General features: G+C 40.3%; 1 protein-coding gene across 3 annotated transcripts in view; it reads left to right on the plus strand.

The window, feature by feature from the left end:
• Positions 1 to 15592, plus strand: part of MGAT3 (beta-1,4-mannosyl-glycoprotein 4-beta-N-acetylglucosaminyltransferase) — a 209168-nt gene extending 193576 nt beyond the window's left edge. For all 3 annotated transcript variants that reach the window (XM_073592551.1, XM_073592552.1, XM_073592553.1), the window contains exon 2: positions 427 to 15592. In XM_073592551.1, coding sequence (XP_073448652.1) covers positions 428 to 1942 — 1515 coding nt within the window. In that variant the 5' untranslated portion in view covers position 427 and the 3' untranslated portion in view covers positions 1943 to 15592. The remainder of the gene's footprint in view (positions 1 to 426) is intronic.
• The last annotated feature ends 5994 nt before the right edge of the window (positions 15593 to 21586 follow it).

A 21586-nucleotide genomic window follows, 5' to 3' on the forward strand; every position in this document is an offset into this window, starting at 1 on the left:
CATCAGACTGTACACACACGTAGGTGTGTATATGTTTGTTTTTTTACATTTACAAAAAATATATTCCAGCTTCTCCTTTAAGAGGAAGCTAGAATATATTTTTGTTACATTTGCTTTCATGTCTAATCTGCCTTCAGAAGTAAACCGGCTCAACATGTCTCTATTAGAAGAAAAGACACTTGTTTTTTTTTCATTACTTTCCTGGCCACCCTTAGTGTAAAATCCACTTCCTACTATGGTATATGGCCTCTTGCATATGATATTTGCACTAGGTATTATGTGTTATCTATATGAATGTCTTTTTTATAATCTGCCCATTCATAAAATATGTTATAATCAGATAAACATTCAGCAGATTTTCAAATTTTAAGCTGTTTTAATTATTCCATTATCCTAACATGTTTTTATTTTTTATTTTTTGGCCAGGATGAAGATGAGGTGGCACAAGATGTTCCTGCTACTTTGTATGGCTGGCCTTTGTGTGATCTCTGTTCTTCATTTCTTGAAGGCCCTCTCTTACGTCTCACTGTCCCGGGAATTGGTGTCTCTGAGTCCAAACTTCATCTCTGGCTTCTTCTGGGAGTCCCGGCCATTATTACTTCAACATGTAGAAAGGATGGATGATAGTGCCCAGGTTTTGCGCACTCCAGGTTACTATCGGCCGCCTCAACTTTCTGTTCAGCATCCGAAGCCTCCACCTTCATCACGTGGTGAAAGTCTTAGCATAGATGACATGCATCTGAAAGAATTTGTGTTACAGGAAGACACAGCAGAGTATTTTGTGAGAACTAAATCAGGAGGTGTATGCTTCAAACCAGGGACAAAGGCACTAGACCGCCCACTTTCTGAGAAACCAGAAAGACCCTCTCCACGTAAAGCATCCTCTGGTATTTCTCGTCAGCAACAACAGCAAACCCAGAGACGTAGGAAATGGGTTGAGTGTGTGTGTTTGCCTGGGTGGCATGGACCTAGTTGTGGAGTGCCAACAGTTGTTCAGCACTCCAACCTCCCAACAAAGGACCGGTTAACTCCACGTTTAAAGCCTCGCCGTGTTATCAATGCCATCAACATCAACCATGAATTTGACCTCCTGGAGGCTCGATTCCATGAGCTTGAGGGGGCTGTGGATGTCTTCTTAATATGTGAATCAAACTTTACTGCTTATGGGGAACCACGGTCTCTCTTATTTCGCCAAATGCTTCTTAATGGAACATTTGATTACATTAAATCAAAAGTGTTGTATATTTTCTTAAACCACTTTCCAGAAGGGGGTAAACAGGATGGGTGGATAGCAGATGACTATCTACGAACATTTTTGACTCATAATGGAATATCTCGATTACGAAACTTGCGAGATGATGATCTCTTTATCATAGATGATGCTGATGAGATCCCAAGCAAAGAAGGTGTGTTATTCCTTAAACTTTATGATGGGTGGACAGAACCAATTGCTTTTCACATGCGCAAGTCACTGTATGGCTTCTTTTGGAAGCAACCAGGAACCCTTGAAGTGATTTCTGGCTGCACCATTGGAATGCTTCGGTTAGTGTATGGCACAGATGGTATCCGTCTCCGCAGAAGGGAATACTATACTATGCCCAACTTCCGACAGTATGAGAACAAAACAGGACATATATTGGTTCAGTGGTCTTTGGGAAGCCCTTTACATTTTTCTGGCTGGCACTGCTCATGGTGTTTCCCACCAGAAGGAATCCATTTCAAACTGATTTCTGCACAAAATGGGGATTTCCCAAGATGGGGGGACTATGAAGACAAAAGGGATCTAAACTATATAAGGTGGCTTATAAAGACAGGGGGTTGGTTTGATGGGACCAAACAAGAGTATCCCCCAGCTGACCCCCATGAGCACATGTATGCCCCGAAATGTGTCATGGAAAACCCACAACGCTTTGGATATTTAATTAAAAACCCTTATAGCTGAGATGTTTTTGGGAAGGGAGGGAATGCTGAAAAACGGTACAATTATCTTCAACTGCTTGGAATATCCATGTAGTATTTTGTTTTGTTTATTTGGTCTCTCATAGTTCCACTGGAAAGGAGTTTTCCCACTAACTGAAGAGGAAGGTAACTAAGGTTACTTAGTAAAATTAGCTTTTTGGTGGGCCCATTTGGGCCATAGCTGAAGAAATGGAATACTCAGGAGATTGATGGTAGATATGGTTAACCACCATATTACTGGTATTTCAACAGTGATACAACATAATGTATATTTTGTCAGTGCAGCTGTTTATGCATTGTTGCATGTTTACATATCTTTCCAGTGAAGTTGTGGGAAATTGGCAATGTTTTTGCTCTGTGAAAACAGAGGGGTAATGATCATGCTGAGAAATTATATATATAAAAAGTAAGACTGTACTTCCAGGGCCATATACATGTCTGTGTATTTACAAATGCAAAATCCTTTGGCTTTGAATAAGTCTTTGTAATTTCTGATCAAAACTTTTTGGCACCAAAAGTGGCATCTTCCATTGGACCTAGAAAACCATTCCGATACTCTGTTCTCTCACATGAATAGTGTAAAAGGTTTAGGATGTGGTATATTTAATGCCATCCGCATCAGTGCCAATGTACTTCAGGCCTTGAGGAGTTCAAGGTATGGCAAAGTCGCAGGAATTCTAAAGGGATAAAGCACTTTATTTTCTTTAGTGCCTTTTGTGCACACCAGGAGGCATTTATCATACTGTTGTTCTTTCTGACATCGTTTTTCTCTTTATTTGAGCAAACTTTAAATTGCCAGGTCTGTAAGCAAAATCCAGGGAGCAATGCAGGCATATTGTAAGGCAGTTTTTCTCAAATCTGCACCTCAAAGTCTACTACTGGGGCAGGTTTTAAAGTTCTCACCATGGTGAAAGAATTGGTCTGTATATATATATATATATATATATATATTTTTTTTTTTTTTTTATGTAAGACATGAATGCCCCAGCCAGCAATTTGTTTTCAATAGGAGCAGGGCCAATAAAACTGCTTATGACATGTAAGGAAGGCATCCATTATGAATTTGTGATGTAATTTGGCCTGCAGCTGTTTGTTTTATGGCTGGAAGAGAGCAGGGTAGATTTGTTTGTAGAGTATCACTGTGAAATATTTTTTGGCAGCATAAGTCAAAAAGTGTGTGTTCTATGGCAATCCCACCACTACCATTTATTTTTCATAGCTTGTCTCTCTGCCTCTGATCTTCACTGAACTACAATTCAGTATAATACATTGCATGTTTGCCTAACTTCATTGCAGACTTACCACACTGCTCTTCCTTTTTTTTTTTTTTTTTTTTTTTTTTTTTAATTGACGTGTGTATCTTAATCTACTTTGAGTGCTAAGTGATAGGGTTCGCCTACTGTGGCCACTAGATCAATCTCAGTGATAAAGTAAAAAAATACTGTGGTAATCATGAGCAGAAAATTACAGTTCCAGGGGTGATTTGCACACACAAACTGTTTTAGAGAAATCCCCTAGTGTTGCCTTGGTTACAAGGATGGAGCATTTTGAGCTTTTTGGCAGTTTAAAAAAAAAAAAACAAAGGGGTAAAATGGAAAAATTTGTTTTCATAACATCAACAGTAGTCTGTAACAGCCGGTACCAATTTTCTCTTCTGAAATTAGAACAGTACAAAGTGGATTCTAATTTGCTGCTCGGGGTAATTACACTTAAAGGGAACGTATAGTCCTTTTTCATAATTTTTTTTTTTTTTTTTATTTGAAAATGATTGGCTTGTAGTAAGCTTATCAATGTTTCTTCATCTTTAAAAAAAAAGTGTTTATTTTTATAGATTGCAATTATATATGTACATGGGGGCAGCCATATTTGTTCGTTACCTATGTAGGCTCTGCTTCTTTCTGTTCAGTATTACATAATGATTTTGTTTTGCTGCTCCTTTTTGCAATGCAAATCTGAGTTGGTCGGCTGATTGAAATCAATGAAATCTCTAGTGGCAAATCTACACATCTCTTCATTTATTAAAAAAAAAAAAAAAGCAAGCTTGAAAAGATGTAATGGACACTATAAAATCACTTTACTACAAAATCTGCTATATTCACTCAAAAAATGTGCTTGCTGAAAATGTGCTATACTTTCCCTTCAAGAACTGCCACTTGGGGGTTGATTTACTAAAACTGGAGAGTGCAAAATCTGGTGCAGGTCTGCATAGAAATCAATCAGATTCCAGGTTTTTTGTGTAAGCTTAATTGAACAAGCTGAAATTAGAAGCTGATTGACTACCATGCACAGCTGCACCAGATTTTGCACTCTCCAGTTTTAGTAAACCCCTTATTGTAACTATGGGCAAGGCAAAAAATTGCATATGCTGCAGTCTGTCACTAGTATTAGCACAGCAGTCCCAACCCCAATGAAGCACTATGGGGGACTCAGAAAAACAACAACTTTTTTATTAATGTTAGTGACGGACTACATCATTAAATGTCATTTTGATTTTGTTCAAAATTACACGTAATTTATGTTAGAACGTAACTTACAAAATTACTTGTATTGCAATTATAGATGTTATATGAATTTTCCATAAAGATAAAAAAATGAATACCTTAACTGGACTCCGAATTTCAGTTTCTAATTCTCCAAAACTGCAAATTCAGTACTGATACCTATTCTCAATTTAAGCATCTGTAATGGGAAAAAAACAAAGATTGCATATATGCAACACCTTCATTCCAGCAAAACATATATGTATTTGGCAGCAGGCTTTAACAGCCAGTGTTGAGTTGCTTTAAGTGTATTCACTCAGCATTCCCAGCTGAAGGCTCACTGTTGTTTGGGAACCAATATGGCTTGCTCCCATTCCAAGTGATCACTGTGATGGGCAAGCACAGTGGTCACATGATCAGGAAGCCAATGTAATGCCTCTAAGCTTACAGACTCTTAAAGGGCCAGCTCCTGCAGCCTGGAAGGGTTTAGTTTGTCTGTCAGAGTGTACATAAAGTTCTAAAGGAAAAACATAGTTTGATACCTTTAAATTATACCACACTATGTATTGTGGCCAGTCCAATAGACTTGCAAGAGATGCATGCGTGCTGGGATGGAATTTACCTTACTGTATATGAACTCAAAACCACTGCCCTTTATGGGAAACCTGAGGCTGCCAAACCTAACACATAATGACGAGTATTTTATTAAGCCTTGGAAACTGATATTGTTTTAGAATAAAGAATATAATATGAAGAAGGCTTGGCACTTTCAAGAAACTAACTTTTTTGAATATATTTTTTAGGTACAGTAGCATTATGGATTAAATACAGAGATTGTGTGTCACCTCTGTAAAAGGGATGCTTTGGTTTGCACAGATATGAGAAAAATAAAAGGGAATATGCAATTCTAGGTCCTAGTAGCAAATGATAAAGCCCCAGATAAAAAATACCCTTGACGTATCCCCCATCCCCTGCATTTCAAGGGGCAAATGCTCATTAAGTCTAGGAGCAGAGAGATAAAATTTAATAGTTACAGTGCCTTGAAAAAGTATTCATATCCCTTGAAATTTTCCACATTTTGTCATGTTACAACCAAAAACGTAAATGTATTTATTTGATTGGGATTTTATGTGATAGACCAACACAAAGTGGCACATAATTGTGAAGTGGAAAGAAAAGGATAAATGGTTTTCAAAATGTTTTACAAATATGTGTAAAGTGTGGCGTGCATTTGTATTCAGCCCCCCCTGAGTTAATACTTTGTGAAACCACCTTTTGCTGCAACTACAGCTGCAAGTCTTTTTGGGTAGGTCTCTACCAGCTTTGCACATCTAAAGAGTGACATTTTTGCCCATTCTTCTTTGCAAAATAGCTCAAGCTCTGTCAGATTGGATGGAGAGTGTCTGTGAACAGCAATTTTCAAGTCTTGCCACAGATTCTCAATTGGATTTAGGTCTGGACTTTGACCGGGCCATTCTAACACATGAATAAGCTTTGATCTAAACCATTCCATTGTAGCTCTGGCTGTATGTTTAGAGTTGTTGTCCTACTGGAAGGTGAATCTTTGCCCCAGTCTCAAGTCTTTTGCAGACTCTAACAGGTTTTCTTCTAAGATCACCCTTTATTTGGCTCCATCCATCTTCCCATCAACTCTGACCAGCTTCCTGTCCCTGCTGAAGAAAATCATCCTCACAACATGATGCAGCCACCACCATGTTTCACAGATGCGGTTCCTCCAGAGTTACTATGGGCCTCTTGGCTGCTTCTCTGAATAATGCTCTTTGCCTGACCATTTCTTGGTAGGTTTGCAGTTGTGTCATACTCTTTTCATGTTCAGATGATGGATTAAACAGTTCTTGCTGAGATGTTCAAAGCTTGGGATATTGTTTTATAACCTAACCCTGCTTTAAACTTTTTCAGAACTTTATCCCTGACCTGTCTGGTGTGTTACTTGGCTTTCATGATGCTGTTTGTTCACTAAGATTCTCTAACAAACCTCTGAGGGCTTCACAGAACCACTATATTTATACAGAGATTAAATTACTCATTACTCATCAATTACTAATTAGGTGACTTCTGAAGGCATATGGTTCCACTAGATTTTAGTAAGGGGTAATAGAGTAAAGGGTGCTGAATACAAATGCACACCACACTTTTCAGATATGTATTGGAAAGAAATTAAAAACCATTTATCATTTTCCTTCCACTTCACAATTATGTGGCACTTTGTGTTGGTCTATCGAATAAAATCCCAATAAAATACATTTACGTTTTTGGTTGTAACATGACAAAATGTGGAAATTTTAAAGGGGTATGAATATTTTTTTTAAAGCACTGTACCTTATTACTTGCACTAATAGGCTCCAACCTGTGCGACTGGGTCTCCTAAAACCTCTTCTCTGCGGCAATCCAGCCAGCAATCATATTGTGATATATTTAGATACAATACAAGACCAATAGTCCTGTATTTTATGTGAGGACAGTGAGGGCCTGTCTACAACCCAAAGCATTGGAAGCCTGCTGGTATGAGGAATAAGGTAACTATTGCACATTATTCCGCTACCTCTACTCTTAACTAGCAGTGTGGAGGGGCCCTACTACAAGGATATTTGTTTTGATCCTGGAGTTCAGCTTTAACTATTTCATCCATTCTAAATGGGGGCAAGTGAGCTATAGAAGCTACAACTGCCGTTTTTGACTTTTGATGTTCTAGTTTCATAAAAGCAATAATATTTACTAGCTCAGCCATAAGGCCCCATTCACACTTGAGCGTTTTGTAGCTTGAAGCCTGAATCTACAAAACGCTGGAGGGGAAAAAATAAATTATTCTCTATGGAGATGGTTCACATCTCCACTCCAAAACGCTTGAAGCCAGAAGCTCCAAAACACCTGAAGCTCAAACTTCAGGTGTAAAACAAGTTCTAGAACTTTGTTTTAGGCAGATTTGGGTGCTTTTCTGCTTTTTACAATGGTGACCTTTTGACCTGTACAGAATCGCACGACTTTCTGCCTGAAAACGCTACGCTCAGGTGTGAATAGTGGTCTCTTTAACTTTTTTTTTTTTTTCTTATATGCTACTAACATTTTTAATCTATTGTTTATCTGGGGAAAAGACACGGGCATTACTAAAGTGTAAGGGCCCTTTCACACAAGCTTTCTTTTCAGGTGGACCTGATTTAGAAGGTCCATGTAGGTTTCTGGGCAGGCTGATGTAAACTGACTTGTGCACATTTACACCTACCTACCTCCAACTCCATCCAGGTTTGGAAATAAAACAGAAAAGGATTGTGTTCTGTTCTGTTTTTCCAGAACAAATGTGATGGATCAGAGGTAGCTTAATGTAAATGGACGCAAATTTGTTTTCATCCGGCCACTCGTTGAGCCAAGTCTGCTCCTGTCTGTGGTGTAAATGCGGACACAAATTGAACAGGCACAGATGTAAAAAACTGACGTCCGTCCCATTCAAATCTGATTCAGCAGGGGGTCTGCTCACAGTTCCCATGCTGAACGGAGTGGATAAAGCCCATGTGAAAGGGCCCTTAGGTTATTCTTGACTACTAAGCACATAGCTTATTTATATTAATGTAGTTTTGCTTTTCAATTATCCATTTCTTTCCTCATATATCTTTAAAAATCATAGTATATGAAGGTGATTTGTCAGTTTAAGTAGATTTGGAAATTCAGTTTCTAAATAAATACTTAAAAGAGCAGCCTGTCCAAAAGGGATATTTTCGTTGTAGGTAGAATTTGGTGGGCTGTGTCAGCCTCTTGGCCTTTTATACTCCAACAGAAAGATCTTTCTCCCATAATCCCTCACTCTGTTAATGTCTGCCTGGGAATTTTAGTTGTTTACACCTACTTAAGGGCTATAACAGACATCATTCAGCCTTATACCAAGCAGCATTGTCATCCCTTCTCCATATGTAGAATCCAGCAGGGGATAACTTTGAGAAACTTTTCTCTAAAATATTCTACCTAAAAAAAAGTTTCTCAGATTGGTGTGGGGTTCTGTTGACTTTCCATTTAGCACATTCACTAGTGAGCCTGCCACCAGATCATTCAGTTCATTTAAAAATATCCCCATACAATTGTATGTGTGTTCAACACATTTATACAGGTTGTTTACCTGTTAAAACTTCCATTGTGTAGAGATCCAGAAGACCAGAGACTGCTGCCTGGTGCTACCATCTTGGATGTGATGTCAGCAGCCCTAGCAAACTCCGAGCTGTCAAGTGACAATCTATAGTATTTGCCTTACCTCCTCTCAACCTGGCAGCTACATTAAAGTGGAGTTCCACCCAAAAAAAAAAAAAAAATGAGTAAAGTGCTTAAAAAAAAATTAAAAAGATAAACATTTGGAGAAATTTTTTTTTACTCACCTCTAAATGCCTGTTGCTATGGGGTCCCTCGTAGTCTGCCTCCTTCGGTGCCTGGGCTCCTGACGTTACTTCCCTCAGCGCAGGAAGGGAGATTGCCTCTCCACCCTCCCTCTTGTCAATCATCTGGGACACATGACTGGTCCCAGATGATTGTGGGGCCAGTAACGGCGTGCGGCTTGTGTGAAGCCACAGCCGGGTGCCCACAGTTAAAATGGTAGCGCCGCCGAGCGGAGGGGGGGGACAAGCGGGGCTTCGATCCCTCGCATCGCTGGCCCCTGGGACAGGTAAGTGTCCGATTTAAAAGTCAGCAGCTGCTGTATTTGTAGCTGCTGACATTTATTTATTTTTTTTTTTTTTTTAATGGGAACCCCACTTTAAGGAATATGTAGGGAATTGAAGGGAGAGGCAGAGGAGCTGGGCCAGCACAGAAAGTAATCAGACAATCTGAAAAGAGAAAAGGTCTATGGCATGCAAGGATAGAGGTGGATACGCTAGTTCTTACAAGTCCAAAGGCACATTGTAAGTGAAAAAACAGATTATCTATGGAAAAAACACTTAAAACAGCAGGTAACTGGCACACCCCACCTTATAGATTACCCTGTATCCTTCCAGTGTGCCACTGAGGAGTAAAAGAGGAGAGGGGGAAAAAACTTTTGGGTGTTTTGAAAATATGGTCCCCACTCCTCCATCCCAAGGTTGTACTCAGTCTTTGTGACCTGTGGTGATGTCTGAACACTGATATGTGGAGAGGTGATACTAAATTTTAGAATGGCAGTATTTGAAAAGAATTTTCTCTAGGGGGAGTATTAAATGTAAACTGTGGAACCTAAATCTATGTATCTGCATAATTTAGTCCGCTTTTGATTATGTTGTTATAGGTTTACTTTAATAACAGAGAATTTGCGTCTACCAAGGACCCCAACAGCTCAGCTATTTGACGTTGAGTAGAGGCTATCAGGCATATGTACAGGGTGAGAGCAGATCTTCCTGCTCGAGTCTTGTAGAGCTGTAAAATCTGTTGGCTGGCAAAACTTGCTGTATTCCACTGAAATGTAATAAGGGGGAGATTATGGACCTTCATTAATAACAAAGTACACCTGGCATTCCATTATAAAAAGTATGATCTCCAAAAACTAGCACCAAGCTCTGTAAGCTGATGCAGCTGTTATGATTCTACCTACGTTTATCATATTTCATGTTTGTAAGTATATCTACTAATACTTGCCTTCTCTTTATTGACTTCTTTGCCCAAGGAAAGTGACCCACCCTTATACTTCCAGGGATGTGGCAGCATAAGAGGTTTCTTCCTCCCACATACTTTGTTCTTGGCAATTGGCTTCTCAGGCATCTAGTGCTGTCTCTCCATGGCCTGTAGAGACCTTACCCTAGTGTAGGCTCTGACACGACATGGACCGTACACAGAACTTCTCATTCACATGGAAGAACAGAGCAGTTTTGGGGGGTGGGACCTGTGTGGCAGCATTAGGGCCTGTGTTGACAGGCTTTGGGCTTGAGTTGATGGTCAAACACAGCTTGCTGTTGACATCAGTTTGATACACTTCCAAGAAATGTAAAATTCAGTGTCAGGTATACTTGATCTTTTCGTGTTGCTTTTGCATTCCCACAGACTTGTATGTGAATAAAAGGTCGTCAACAAAAGCCCCTCAATTGAATCTGTGGGTTCATGCTCTAAGGACAAAGCATTGGTTTTTACTTTAAGGCAGACATGGGCTCTAAACTTGGCTCCAGTTAAAACAATGGATAATAAGGTAGCGTGGGTAAAAATATTAAAAATCAACATAAATGAACTGATCTGCATAACAGAGGTAATAATGTCAGCAGTCTAGTTTCCATTTTTCCTTCTTCCTGTCCTGATGTATATATGTAGATGGCATTTAATCTAGTAAGCCCATTGACATTATCAAATAAAACTCACATCTGCTGTTAGATGCTTGTGACAACCCCTTGCCTATATATTGGTTGATTTTTACCAAAGACAAGCTAATTTGCACTTTGCAGGTGAATGTTTCCTTACTTTAGTGAATGTGATTAAAATTCACTTTGCAAATAAAGTGAATCCATCAAAGTATTTTTGATTGCACATCATTGGATGGTGGAAGTTAGCAGAGTGTCACTTCATTCATGAAGGCAAGGGAAATTCCTTTGCAAAGTGAACAGCTTATTTTCCTTTTAGTAAACCAGCACCTATAGCATGTACCATACCACTTATGTGGACTCTATTGTCAAGCTGGCATCCTGTATAATCCAACACTTTTTAAAAATTTTACAGGCTCTTATGAAAGAGTGTTAATATTTTACCGAAAGGGGTTCTGGTTACTTCTAAAATAAAGGCTGCAGTTTCTATTTGGTGTGCTCCTCTCATATCGTTTTTCATTTGAAATGTGTTGGCTTTCAATTAGCAGAGATGTGTGAAGGCACAGCGCCACCTTAATCTGTCAGAAATTTCACACAGGGAAAAAGCCTTTTCAAAGTGGTTTTGCTATCAGCATGACCTGACATGTCACCTGAAACTGCAAGATTGTGTGTATAAACAGTCGTGACCTAAGAGCTTATGGATGACATTAGGAAATCTCCAAAATCCCTACTCCAAATTGAAAAGCTCTACTGATTTAATAATATGCTGCATGTGACACATGTGGTCTGTTTCTAACCCTTTGGGGCTGATGCACGAAGGACAGATATATTTGTATTTCATAAACTTTTTTTCTTGTACACATTTTTGCCATGGGTGTTTTATTTGTGATTCAAAAAAATATTATTGTTTGAAAATCAGCATCCCCAGTTCGGAAAATGTTTTTTTTTCTTTTATTTCTGTAAGATTGGAACTTTTTTTTTTTAGGTCTATTTTTTTTTCATTTTCACATGAAAAAGAAAAAAACAGAGCCTCTAGGGCAAGAATTGAACTATTTTGAGGAAATATTGCTGGAACACTACAGTCAGAAGACATACCTGGGTGATGCTGGAACATGCTTGAACAGCCGCCTGCTGTTTACTTGGAATTGTGGATAATCTGTTGGCTAGAGATATTTTGTAATCCTTGCAAAGCTGCCCACCAATATTTTGTCTGCAGTGGGTGTCTATGTTCATCTATTGGCTTCCTTCTTCTTTTTTTTTTTTTTTTTTTTGCAGTAAGGGACAACATGCTGCTTTACACTTTGTATGCCATTTCCCGCTTCAGTATTTGCCCAGAGGCGATTTGAAATTTAGATGCAAGGGTCCTTTCACACGGCCACCTCTGTGTTACGGATTCTGCTTGCTCAGCAGGGAATCGCATTGCTGATCCCCAATGAGTGAGTGGATGGCAGGTCCATGTCCGCTCACTGTGCAGAGTGGACACAGACACAGTCCCGCTCTCCTCTATGGGTAAATCAGATGGAGACGGACCACCTGTCCGTTTTTGATCTGATCCGCCAGATGGGTAGAAAAAAGGACCACCATCCGTCTGGTTTATGTGGGCAGGATCGGATGGTGGTGGGTGTCAGCGGTGTCCGCCGCTCTATAGAGGAGACTGGAGGGTCCAATCAGGTCCGCCTGAAAAACTGACATTTGCATACACAGGAAAATACAGGTGAATTATCAGAAAAATAAATGATTGCAAGAGATATTTCTCAATATATACTTAAGGGGTTTCGAGCCCTTCCTGTCATATGCTCTTAGTGAAGCTGTGGACTGTTCCAAGAAGTGCAACCCAAAAAGTGTCTTTAGATTCTGCACATAATATATTCAACTGCCCTTTTAGTAGACATACATTTGTGTTGGTCAGTGCAGCATACCTTTTATTGAAGACAAATTCTGTTCTAGCAGCATGGCCGAGTCATGTATCTATTTTTCTTTCCTATAAAAAAAGCTGTTCCTGGCCACCACTAGAGGGTATTATCTGGATACTTCAAACCTACATTAAAGCTGTCTCTTTGGAACCAAGTAGGACGTACTCAGAGCCAGGAGGCTGCAGGCATCATTGCTAGAAAAATATTTTCTCCTAAGTAAAGCTAATGCATCATATAGGCTTGTATGTGGCATTAAACACACTATACACATTAGTTCATTGTCAGGCCATTCATTTCTTTTGGCACTCCAGCTCACTAAGAAAATTGACAGCAACCCATAGTATCGCCCTACCATCTGATGTGGTGCACTACATTACATTAAAATGGTCCAGGTCTGGTTTTATTTTCATTGTGGAGTGTTGGCAGCCTATTCAAATGAATGGGCTGTCTTACCATGCTGCAGTGGCATCTAGGGTGTGAATGGGCCCTCAAACCTATTAACTATGTTGTCTATGTTTTATTCTAACTTTTCTACTGAGATTGGCGTGAACACACAGCTCAATGGTTAACAGTGGGCCTATACCCAGATGTTAACTTTAAAGTGGTTGTAAACTCTGTAAAAAAAAAAAAAACCTGCAAGACAAAGGCATACTAGCTCATTATGAAATACTTACCTTAGAACGAAGCTGTTGCAGCAGTCCCTGTACACCACTGTGACCGGCCACATGTCTCCTGGGGTTATTTCCAGGTTCACGGGCTACAGCGCTGTGATTTGCCGGAGCCGCGATGACGTCACTCACACGCATGCGCATGAGTGCCGCCAGTCACAGCACAGCTACTGAAGAAACGGCACGAGTGAGGAGTTTCTTCAGTGCGCATGTGCGATGATGTCAGCGTGGCCTGGGGTCTCATACTTGTGGTAACATTGAAAGAATCATAGAGCAGAATTTTCTATAGGGAAGGCAGTATTTTATTCTTACTGGAGTATAGACGCACCTAATTTTTTTCAGAATTTAAGGCTTAAAGGTTGTAAACCCTCATGTATTTTTTTTTCTTTTTAAATAACAAACATATCATACTTACCTCAACTGTGCAGTTCGTTTTGCACAGAGTGGCCCTGATCCTCGTCTTCTGGAGTCCCCAAACGGCACTCGCGGCTCCTCCCCACATCAGTAAACTCCCTAGGAGAGGCGCTTTCCCTGGGGGTTACCTTGCAGGCGTGCACCCGAGTCCAGCATTTGCGTCCATAGACGCAGAATGCCGGACTCGGCTCTGGCGCCCACGTCACTGGATTTAATTGACAGCAGTAGGAGCCAATGGCTACGCTGCTATCAATCTATCCAATCAAGAATCTATCCAATCAAGAGCCGAGAACGCTGGCCATTCTGTAAGACTCGGTTACACAGGAGATTTTAATATCTGCTCCTGAGATTAAATCTGGTTCCAAAGGCTTAAGACTTTTTTTTTTACCTTATTGCTGTCTATTCATTAAGGTAAAAAACCTTCCAGTATCGCCCCCCCCCCCCAAATACTTACCTGGCTCCTGTTTTGATTCAGCGCTGTGTCCAAGAGTAGCATCATTGCACACACTCGCTCTTTCTCCTTACAGGCACAAAGGCAGCAGTGGGATCTATTGGCTCCTGCTGCTGTCAATCAAATCCTGTGATGAAGGGGCAGGGCTAAGCCTCACTGTGTGTGTATGAGGGGACACAGCCCGACTCTGGAACTAACCTGCACATCTGCCCCCATAGCAAACATTTGCTCTGGGGGCATACACAGAAGAGGAGGAGCCAAGACCACCAGTGGGAGACCCCAGAAAAGGCAGTTCGGAGCTGCTCTGTCTATTATCATTGCATTGAGTTTAACATGTCTGTTATTTTAATAAAATAACATTTTGCCTTTAATAATGTTTTAACCATTTCCACCAATTTGAAGTTGCCTGTTTACCTTAAATCTGAAGGGTAAGTCTCAAAAATATCTGATTTTTAGTGAGACAGGATTAAGTAACATCACAATTTTAAAACGCCTGGGTCCCTGGATGTGAAGCACTCTGCCTCTGCCTTATGCAATCTGGTCACATATCACAACAAATGATCTAGCAGGGTTATCATTGCTCTGAATAAAGTTGACTGAGATACATTAGAGCCAAGGCAAGGGTTGTATGCAGGTGCTGCTGGGTCCAGGACAAAAGGTTAAAGGACAAAAAAAGAAAAAGACGGTTAATCTCGCTGGTTTCAGAATAAATTTTCCAATTCGGTTTAAATGTATTTACTCATGCATTCTATGCATTAAGATAAAAAGCCTTCTGTGTGCAGCAGCCACCCTCAATACTTACCTGAACCCCATCTCTGTCCAGCAACATCCACGAGTCCCTCGGCTGTACGGGACTCTCCCTCCTGCTTGGCTGAGACATAGCAGTGGCGCCATTGGCTCCCGTGGCTGTCAATCAAAGTCCATTAGCCAATCGAGAGAGAGGGAGCGGGGGTCGAACGGCAGCTCCGTGTCTGAATGGAAACATGGAGCTGCACCTTGGCTCGGGTGCCCCCATAGCAAGCTGCTTGCTGTGGTGGTACTCGACAGGAGGGAGGGACCCAAGAAGTGGAGGATCCGGGCTGCTCTGTGCAAAACCACTGCACAGAGCAGGTAAGTATAACATGTTTGTTTTTTTAAAAAGAGACTTTACAATTCACTTTAATTGTAACCCACAGCTATCAACAAAGTATCATAGCTACTGTTTAGGGAGAATATATCTGGTGATTATGCATGCTTCCCATCCATTACCCATTTGTGAGTCCTTACCAGAGCACAGTTGTGATTCTAGTCTTTAGATGGATATTGGAGGCACAGCTAAAATGTTTTAGAAATCATGAGATTGTTACAGCAGACTAGTGAATCATATTCATCATCCATACACTGTGGGAGCAGCTATTTTATGAACGGAACCCCCTATTCAGTGGTCTTAATTCTCAAATCCAAGAGTGTGTCATTTAAAAAAAGAAAAAAAAAAAAAAACAGGTTAGTTCATTTAGAATTTCTGGAATCTTTGGAGAATAATCTGACAGATCAAGGGTGAGAACTGATTAACTTTTACATATATTGATATCCTTGAATTAAAATTCCCAATTAAAGAAAATTGATAAGTTGCATGTTAATCAGAAAGAACTCAGCCATTAATTGGCATCTTTGAGTGACTGTGAGCAACTGATGCACTTTTGCACTGTATATTTCACTGCAGCTGGCATCTCAATGAGCTGGAAGAAGCACAGCGCTGATTCTTAGAGATAAGGACAATGTAAGTTTTATTTAAAGATCATGAAATACAGGGATATGTTTGCATGTGATATAATAGGCATAATTGGTGTGTGTGTTTATATATAATATGTATGTATATTTAAGTATGTGTATATACAATATGTATATATGTGTGAATATATATTTTTAAATTGTGATATAAAAGATATACATTGCTACTTGTAAATAAAGATCATTGACATTTGAGTAGTTATGAATATAGGACAATTTTTTTGTGTTTGTGCATATATGACATACAAGTATTTTCTTTTTAGGTGTGATCACGGTAAAGTATAGCTTTCTTTTAAAGTACTCTACATGGGCTGTCATCGTCTAGGACAAACTACCACCATTATTGGTCCAGATCTTAAACAATACACACAAGGACGCTCATCCAGTGCAAGTTTCTTGAAAATCCTCAAAACCCAAAACCAGGATTTTACAAATAATAGTGTGGTTTGACACCTTTGTGCCTCAGTGCTAGATTTGAGCCAAAGTGACGGAACCTCAATCTAAAACGCCGTGTTCCACAAATAACCTCAACCCTTATGACTCTTCCTGCAGCTAATATGTCCACCTAAACAGTCTCCTATCCCTATGTCATGTACAGGGATATAGTGGAAACAGGTATGAGGGAGGCTGGGTGCTAGGTGTTACCAGCTGTTGCATGTCTTCAGAAACTGACCAGCACACTGCAAACTATCACAAGAAACATATGTTCTTTATTGACAAATACATTGAATCTCATGAGAGATTAAACTTATTCCCTCTGATCTTTTGAAAATGAGTCATGGTTCCAGACAGTTTGGGGCCTAGCAGTCGCAGCATCTAAAAGATCCCTTGATGGCTTGCCCCCCCACAGCTAACAGACAGTTGTCTACATTTATGTACAACAAGCCGACAGGATCTTGTCATGGAGTATGAAGTTGGCCATACACTGATTTGAAATTTGGTTTCTAAATGGTGAACCTTTCTGTAATATTATCATCCCAATTTCCATATCTAATGTTAAATCCTAAAGCCATAAACCTTCATATCTCCTCATCTGTACCAGAGCCCCTACTCCTTACCCCAAAATTACTATAATCCTCCTACACTATGCATAGTATGTCACCACCCCTCCTGGAAACATGTTTTAGTTGCATACTTAGGCAAGGTTTTGTTGATCGAGAGGGCATTTGGGTAAAATTAAGACCTTGTGAGCAGGGACTCGGCTCATACTGAAACCTCTACCACCCTTGTTGCTATGCCACTGGTTAAGGAAAAATGTGGGACTTGTTGCAGGCACCACCTTCTATCAAATCCTGCATTTGGTGTACAAGTTTCAAGGCTAATCTACAGGGAGCTGGCAATTTGAAGAATTTGGTACATAAGCTTAAAAGTGTCGACCTAAATGTCCATGCTTTTACTTTAGTGCAAAGTATTTATGAAACCGATCCACTGACAGCATCCATGATGACTCGGCATTGATCATGGACACTGGAGGTCAGCAGAACTGGCATTGCTGCAGTACAAACATAAGAGGTTCTGTGCTTCAAGATATCTTAAAGTAACTGTTTAAGCACCTTTTGATACAGTTATATCTTTATAAAAGCATTTTTTAATGCATCTACCATAATTTAAACATGCCTTCAGGAGTACAGAAATCACCTTATCAAAGCTGTTGCTTCATTGTCCAAAGAGAAAGGTTGTGGGCTTTCTACAGACAGCCTAGAGATGATTTGTACCAATGGAGGATGACTGTAGGTATAAGAAGGTAGAATATACATGCAGAACATATAACCGAGTTCCTAAAATTATAATTTTTATTTTTTCGTTGTAAGCTTTTATTTTACAGTATAGGTCCACATTTAGCCTGGGTTCACACAATAGCGAACACAGACACCGCATGTGATTCGCACTGCTGTGCAGACTAAATGCAATGTCTGTGCAATGAGAGTTCAGCTATACAGTTTGGATTCGCTTAAAAAAGGTGCAAGGACTTTTTTTTTTCCTGCACTGGAATCGGATCGCTTGCCCATGTACACCCATGCGATCGGATTCCTGCACGAGTTCACAGTTCTCACTGCGATCTATGAACTGATCTGGGGGTGTCATTAACAGTGTATTGACCCCCGCAGCGGCTCGTAGAGGGCAGTGAGAACTGCCTGTGGGAGAGATGCGATGCAGGAATAGGCACTGGAATCGCTCTGGTGCCCGTATCGCTACAGTGTGAACCCAGGCTAACTGAAGGAAAAAGATGATTGTGCCTCTCAAGCTACTTTGTAAGAGTGGCATTGGAATGGGGAGGTTGCAAATGGAGTAAGATCACTAACCAGCATCCTGAAACCTAAAGTAAAATCAAAACAATGGTATTTTTCAATGCTGTGACAAATCAAGATCCTGACCTGATTCCTCACCAGGCCAGGGGCATTCTTTGGGCCTTTGTAAGATCTTCATTACATGCTTGAGTTCACATTTATCTTAGTGTTTTAGATACACATAGCCTTCTAATCTCTTTTTCGTTAACCAAAATAAAAAGAAAACACATACTCAACATGCTGCATCACAATTGTAATCATGTACTGGGGAAACAAAGAATTAACTAATGCTTCAAGCCACATTCCTGAAAAACAGAGATCTGAGTGACTTGATGTGTCCCAGCTTGCCCTGTTACATAATAAGAGAGATGATATAACTGCAGCATGAGTGTAGCCTTCCTGTCCAGAGTTCAGGTGGTTTCTAGTAATAGAATCTTGCTCTTAAATTGACCTGCTAAGTAAGTACAAGGGCAAACAGGTGTTTTTTTTTTAGGTATCGTATGGATGCAAGGAAACTACTTGGGTCCCCTTCATCTCTACTGTGTAGCTACGGTGCACCTTACTTAAACATAATGACTAAGTTCAACTTTTCAGGCAGAATTTCACTTTTCATAATGAATAGAAGCCTTTTCTAATGTTTTTCTACCCAAGCCATCCTAATCTCTCACTTAGGCTCCATGCACACTGGACATTAAAATAACATTATAAAAATGGCAGTAGCTTTACAACGAATCTTTCAACGTTTTTTAAAGCTTTTGCAATATCATTTATTAGCGTTTTTTTATGGATCAAAAACGTTGAAAAACACTGGTGAGCCACATTTTTTGTGGTCAGGAAAACGACTCCTGAACGCGGTTTTATGGCGTTCATAAAACAGCCCATGAACTCCACTGCTGATAAACGTCCAAAAGCACACATGGACACAGGATAACATAGAGGGGAGTTTATGGGCTGTTAAAAAAATGCCCAAACTCCCAAAAACGTCCGTTCATGAGCTTCAGTGTGCATTGAGCCTTACATAGTCCATGGCAGCCTTGAGTCTGCACCATCTCTTTTCAAAAGATACACGCAAGCCTCTGACTTCCAGTAGCATCATGTGACAGGAGTGTTTGGAGTGCCATTAACAAGCGTGACACCAGTTTTTTATGTGTACCGGGACTATGTAGATGTGCATGGAGCCTCACTGTAAAACCATCCTGCTAGTTAAAGCGTTTGTTACCCCAACATTTCATATTCCTGATATGTGTCTGCTGTACCATGTACGTGTATGAAAATGTATCCTGTTCTCTTTGTGTTGCTTCCTTTGTGTGAAATCTTTGGGATTCCTGCCAGTCCCTCTGCTTTCCTATTAGAAACTGGCCGCACTAAGCAGGAGCACACATCAGTTCTCTAGCTGTGCTGGGAACTCAGCCTGCTCTTCTCCAATGATCAGACTTGTCCTGACACACACGCACCCTGCACAGCCATTCACTTAAAAGCTTGGTGTGCTGCTGTCTCTCTTCCCTTAGCTCTTATGCAGCTGAGAACAGAGGGAATGTGATCACTTCTAAAAAAAGATATTTAGAATGTTTTCTTTATATACTGAGACTGCAGCCCCATACGCTGAATTATATGTGATGGATCAGAACACAATAGTCTAAGTTGGTGAAGTAAAATTAGAAAAATATATACATAAAACTATTTTTCAGAAATTAAAAACTGATAATTGGCATGTGCATATGTATTCACCCCCTTTGTTATGACGCCCATATAAAGCTCTGGTGCAACCAATTACCTTCAGAAGTCACATAATTAGTAAAATGATGTCCACCTGTGTGCAATCCAAGTGTCACATGATCTGTCATTACATATACACACCTTTTTGAAAGGCCCCAGAGGCTGCAACACCTAAGCAAGAGGCACCACTAACCAAACACTGCCATGAAGACCAAGGAATTCTCCAAACAAGTAAGCGACAATGTTGAGCAGTACAAGTCAGGGTTAGGTTATAAAAAAAAATATCCAAAAAAAAATCTTTAATGATCCGTAGGAGCACCATTAATCAGAGAGGCAGCACAGAGACCTAAGGTTACCCTGGAGGAGATGCAGAGTTCCACAGCAGAGACTGGAGTATCTGAACATAGGACCACAATAAACCGTACGCTCCATAGAGTTGGGCTTTATGGCAGAGTGGCCAGAAGAAAGCCATTACTTTCAGCAAAAAACAAAATGGCACATTTTGAGTTTGCAAAAAGGCATGTGGGAGACTCCCAAAATGTATGGAGGAAGGTGCTCTGGTCTGATGAGACTAAAATTGAACTTTTTGGCCATCAAAGAAAATGCTATGTCTAGCGCAAACCCAACACATCACATCACCCAAATAACACCATCCCCACAGTGAAACATGGTGGTGGCAACATCATCCTCTGGGGATGATTTTCAGCAGTCGGGACTGGGGAAACTGGTCAGAGTTGAAAGAAAAGATGGATGGTGCTAAATACAGGGATATTCTTGAGCAAAACCTGTACCACTCTGTGTGTGATTTGAGGCTAGGACGGAGGTTCACCTTCCAGTAGGACAATGACCCCAAACACTAAAGCAACACTTGAGTGGTTTAAGGTAAAACGTGTAAATGTGTTGGAATGGCCTAGTCAAAGCCCAAACCTCAATCCCATAGAAAATCTGTGGTCAGACTTAAAGAATGCTGTTCACAAGCGCAATCCATCCAACTTGAAGGAGCTGGAGCAGTTTTGCAAGGAGGAATGGGCAAAAATCCCAGTGGTAAGATGTGGCAAGCTCATAGAGACTTATCCAAAGCGACTTGGAGCTGTGATAGCCACAAAAGGTGGCTCTACAAAGTATTGACTTTAGGGGGGTGAATAGTTATGCACATTGACTTTTTCTGTTATTTTGTCCTATTTGTTGTTTGCTTCACAATAAAAAAAAAAAACATCTTCAAATTTGTTGGCATGTTCTGTAAATTAAATGAATCAAATACTAAAACAATCCATGTTAATACCAAGTTGTGAGGCAACAAAACATGAAAAATGCCAAGGGGGGGTGAATACTTTTGCAAGGCACTGTAAGTCTGCCAACTCAGAGACTCATCTTTCCGAGGTGATTTCAAAAACAAGACCAGCTTGTGGTGAGGCATAGCCCTAATAGGCTCAAAGGGCAATCTCTGGAAGCCTGACAGAACCAGGTTGAGGTCCTGTGAAGTCACAGGAGAGCATACAAGTGAAAAAATGTGAGCGACAACCTTAACAAAGGCATTGATCGAGTAATGAGCAGCAAGGGAGGTGAAGGAGAGTCACTAAGGTTTGACAATGGTAATGGTCCAAACCTGATTGAAGGAAAGCCAGGATATGTCCCACAGAGTACTTCCTTGGATGCAACTTCCTCATCTTGCA

Source organism: Aquarana catesbeiana, linkage group LG07, assembly GCF_042186555.1.
Source record: "Aquarana catesbeiana isolate 2022-GZ linkage group LG07, ASM4218655v1, whole genome shotgun sequence".
Lineage (NCBI taxonomy): Eukaryota > Metazoa > Chordata > Amphibia > Anura > Ranidae > Aquarana > Aquarana catesbeiana.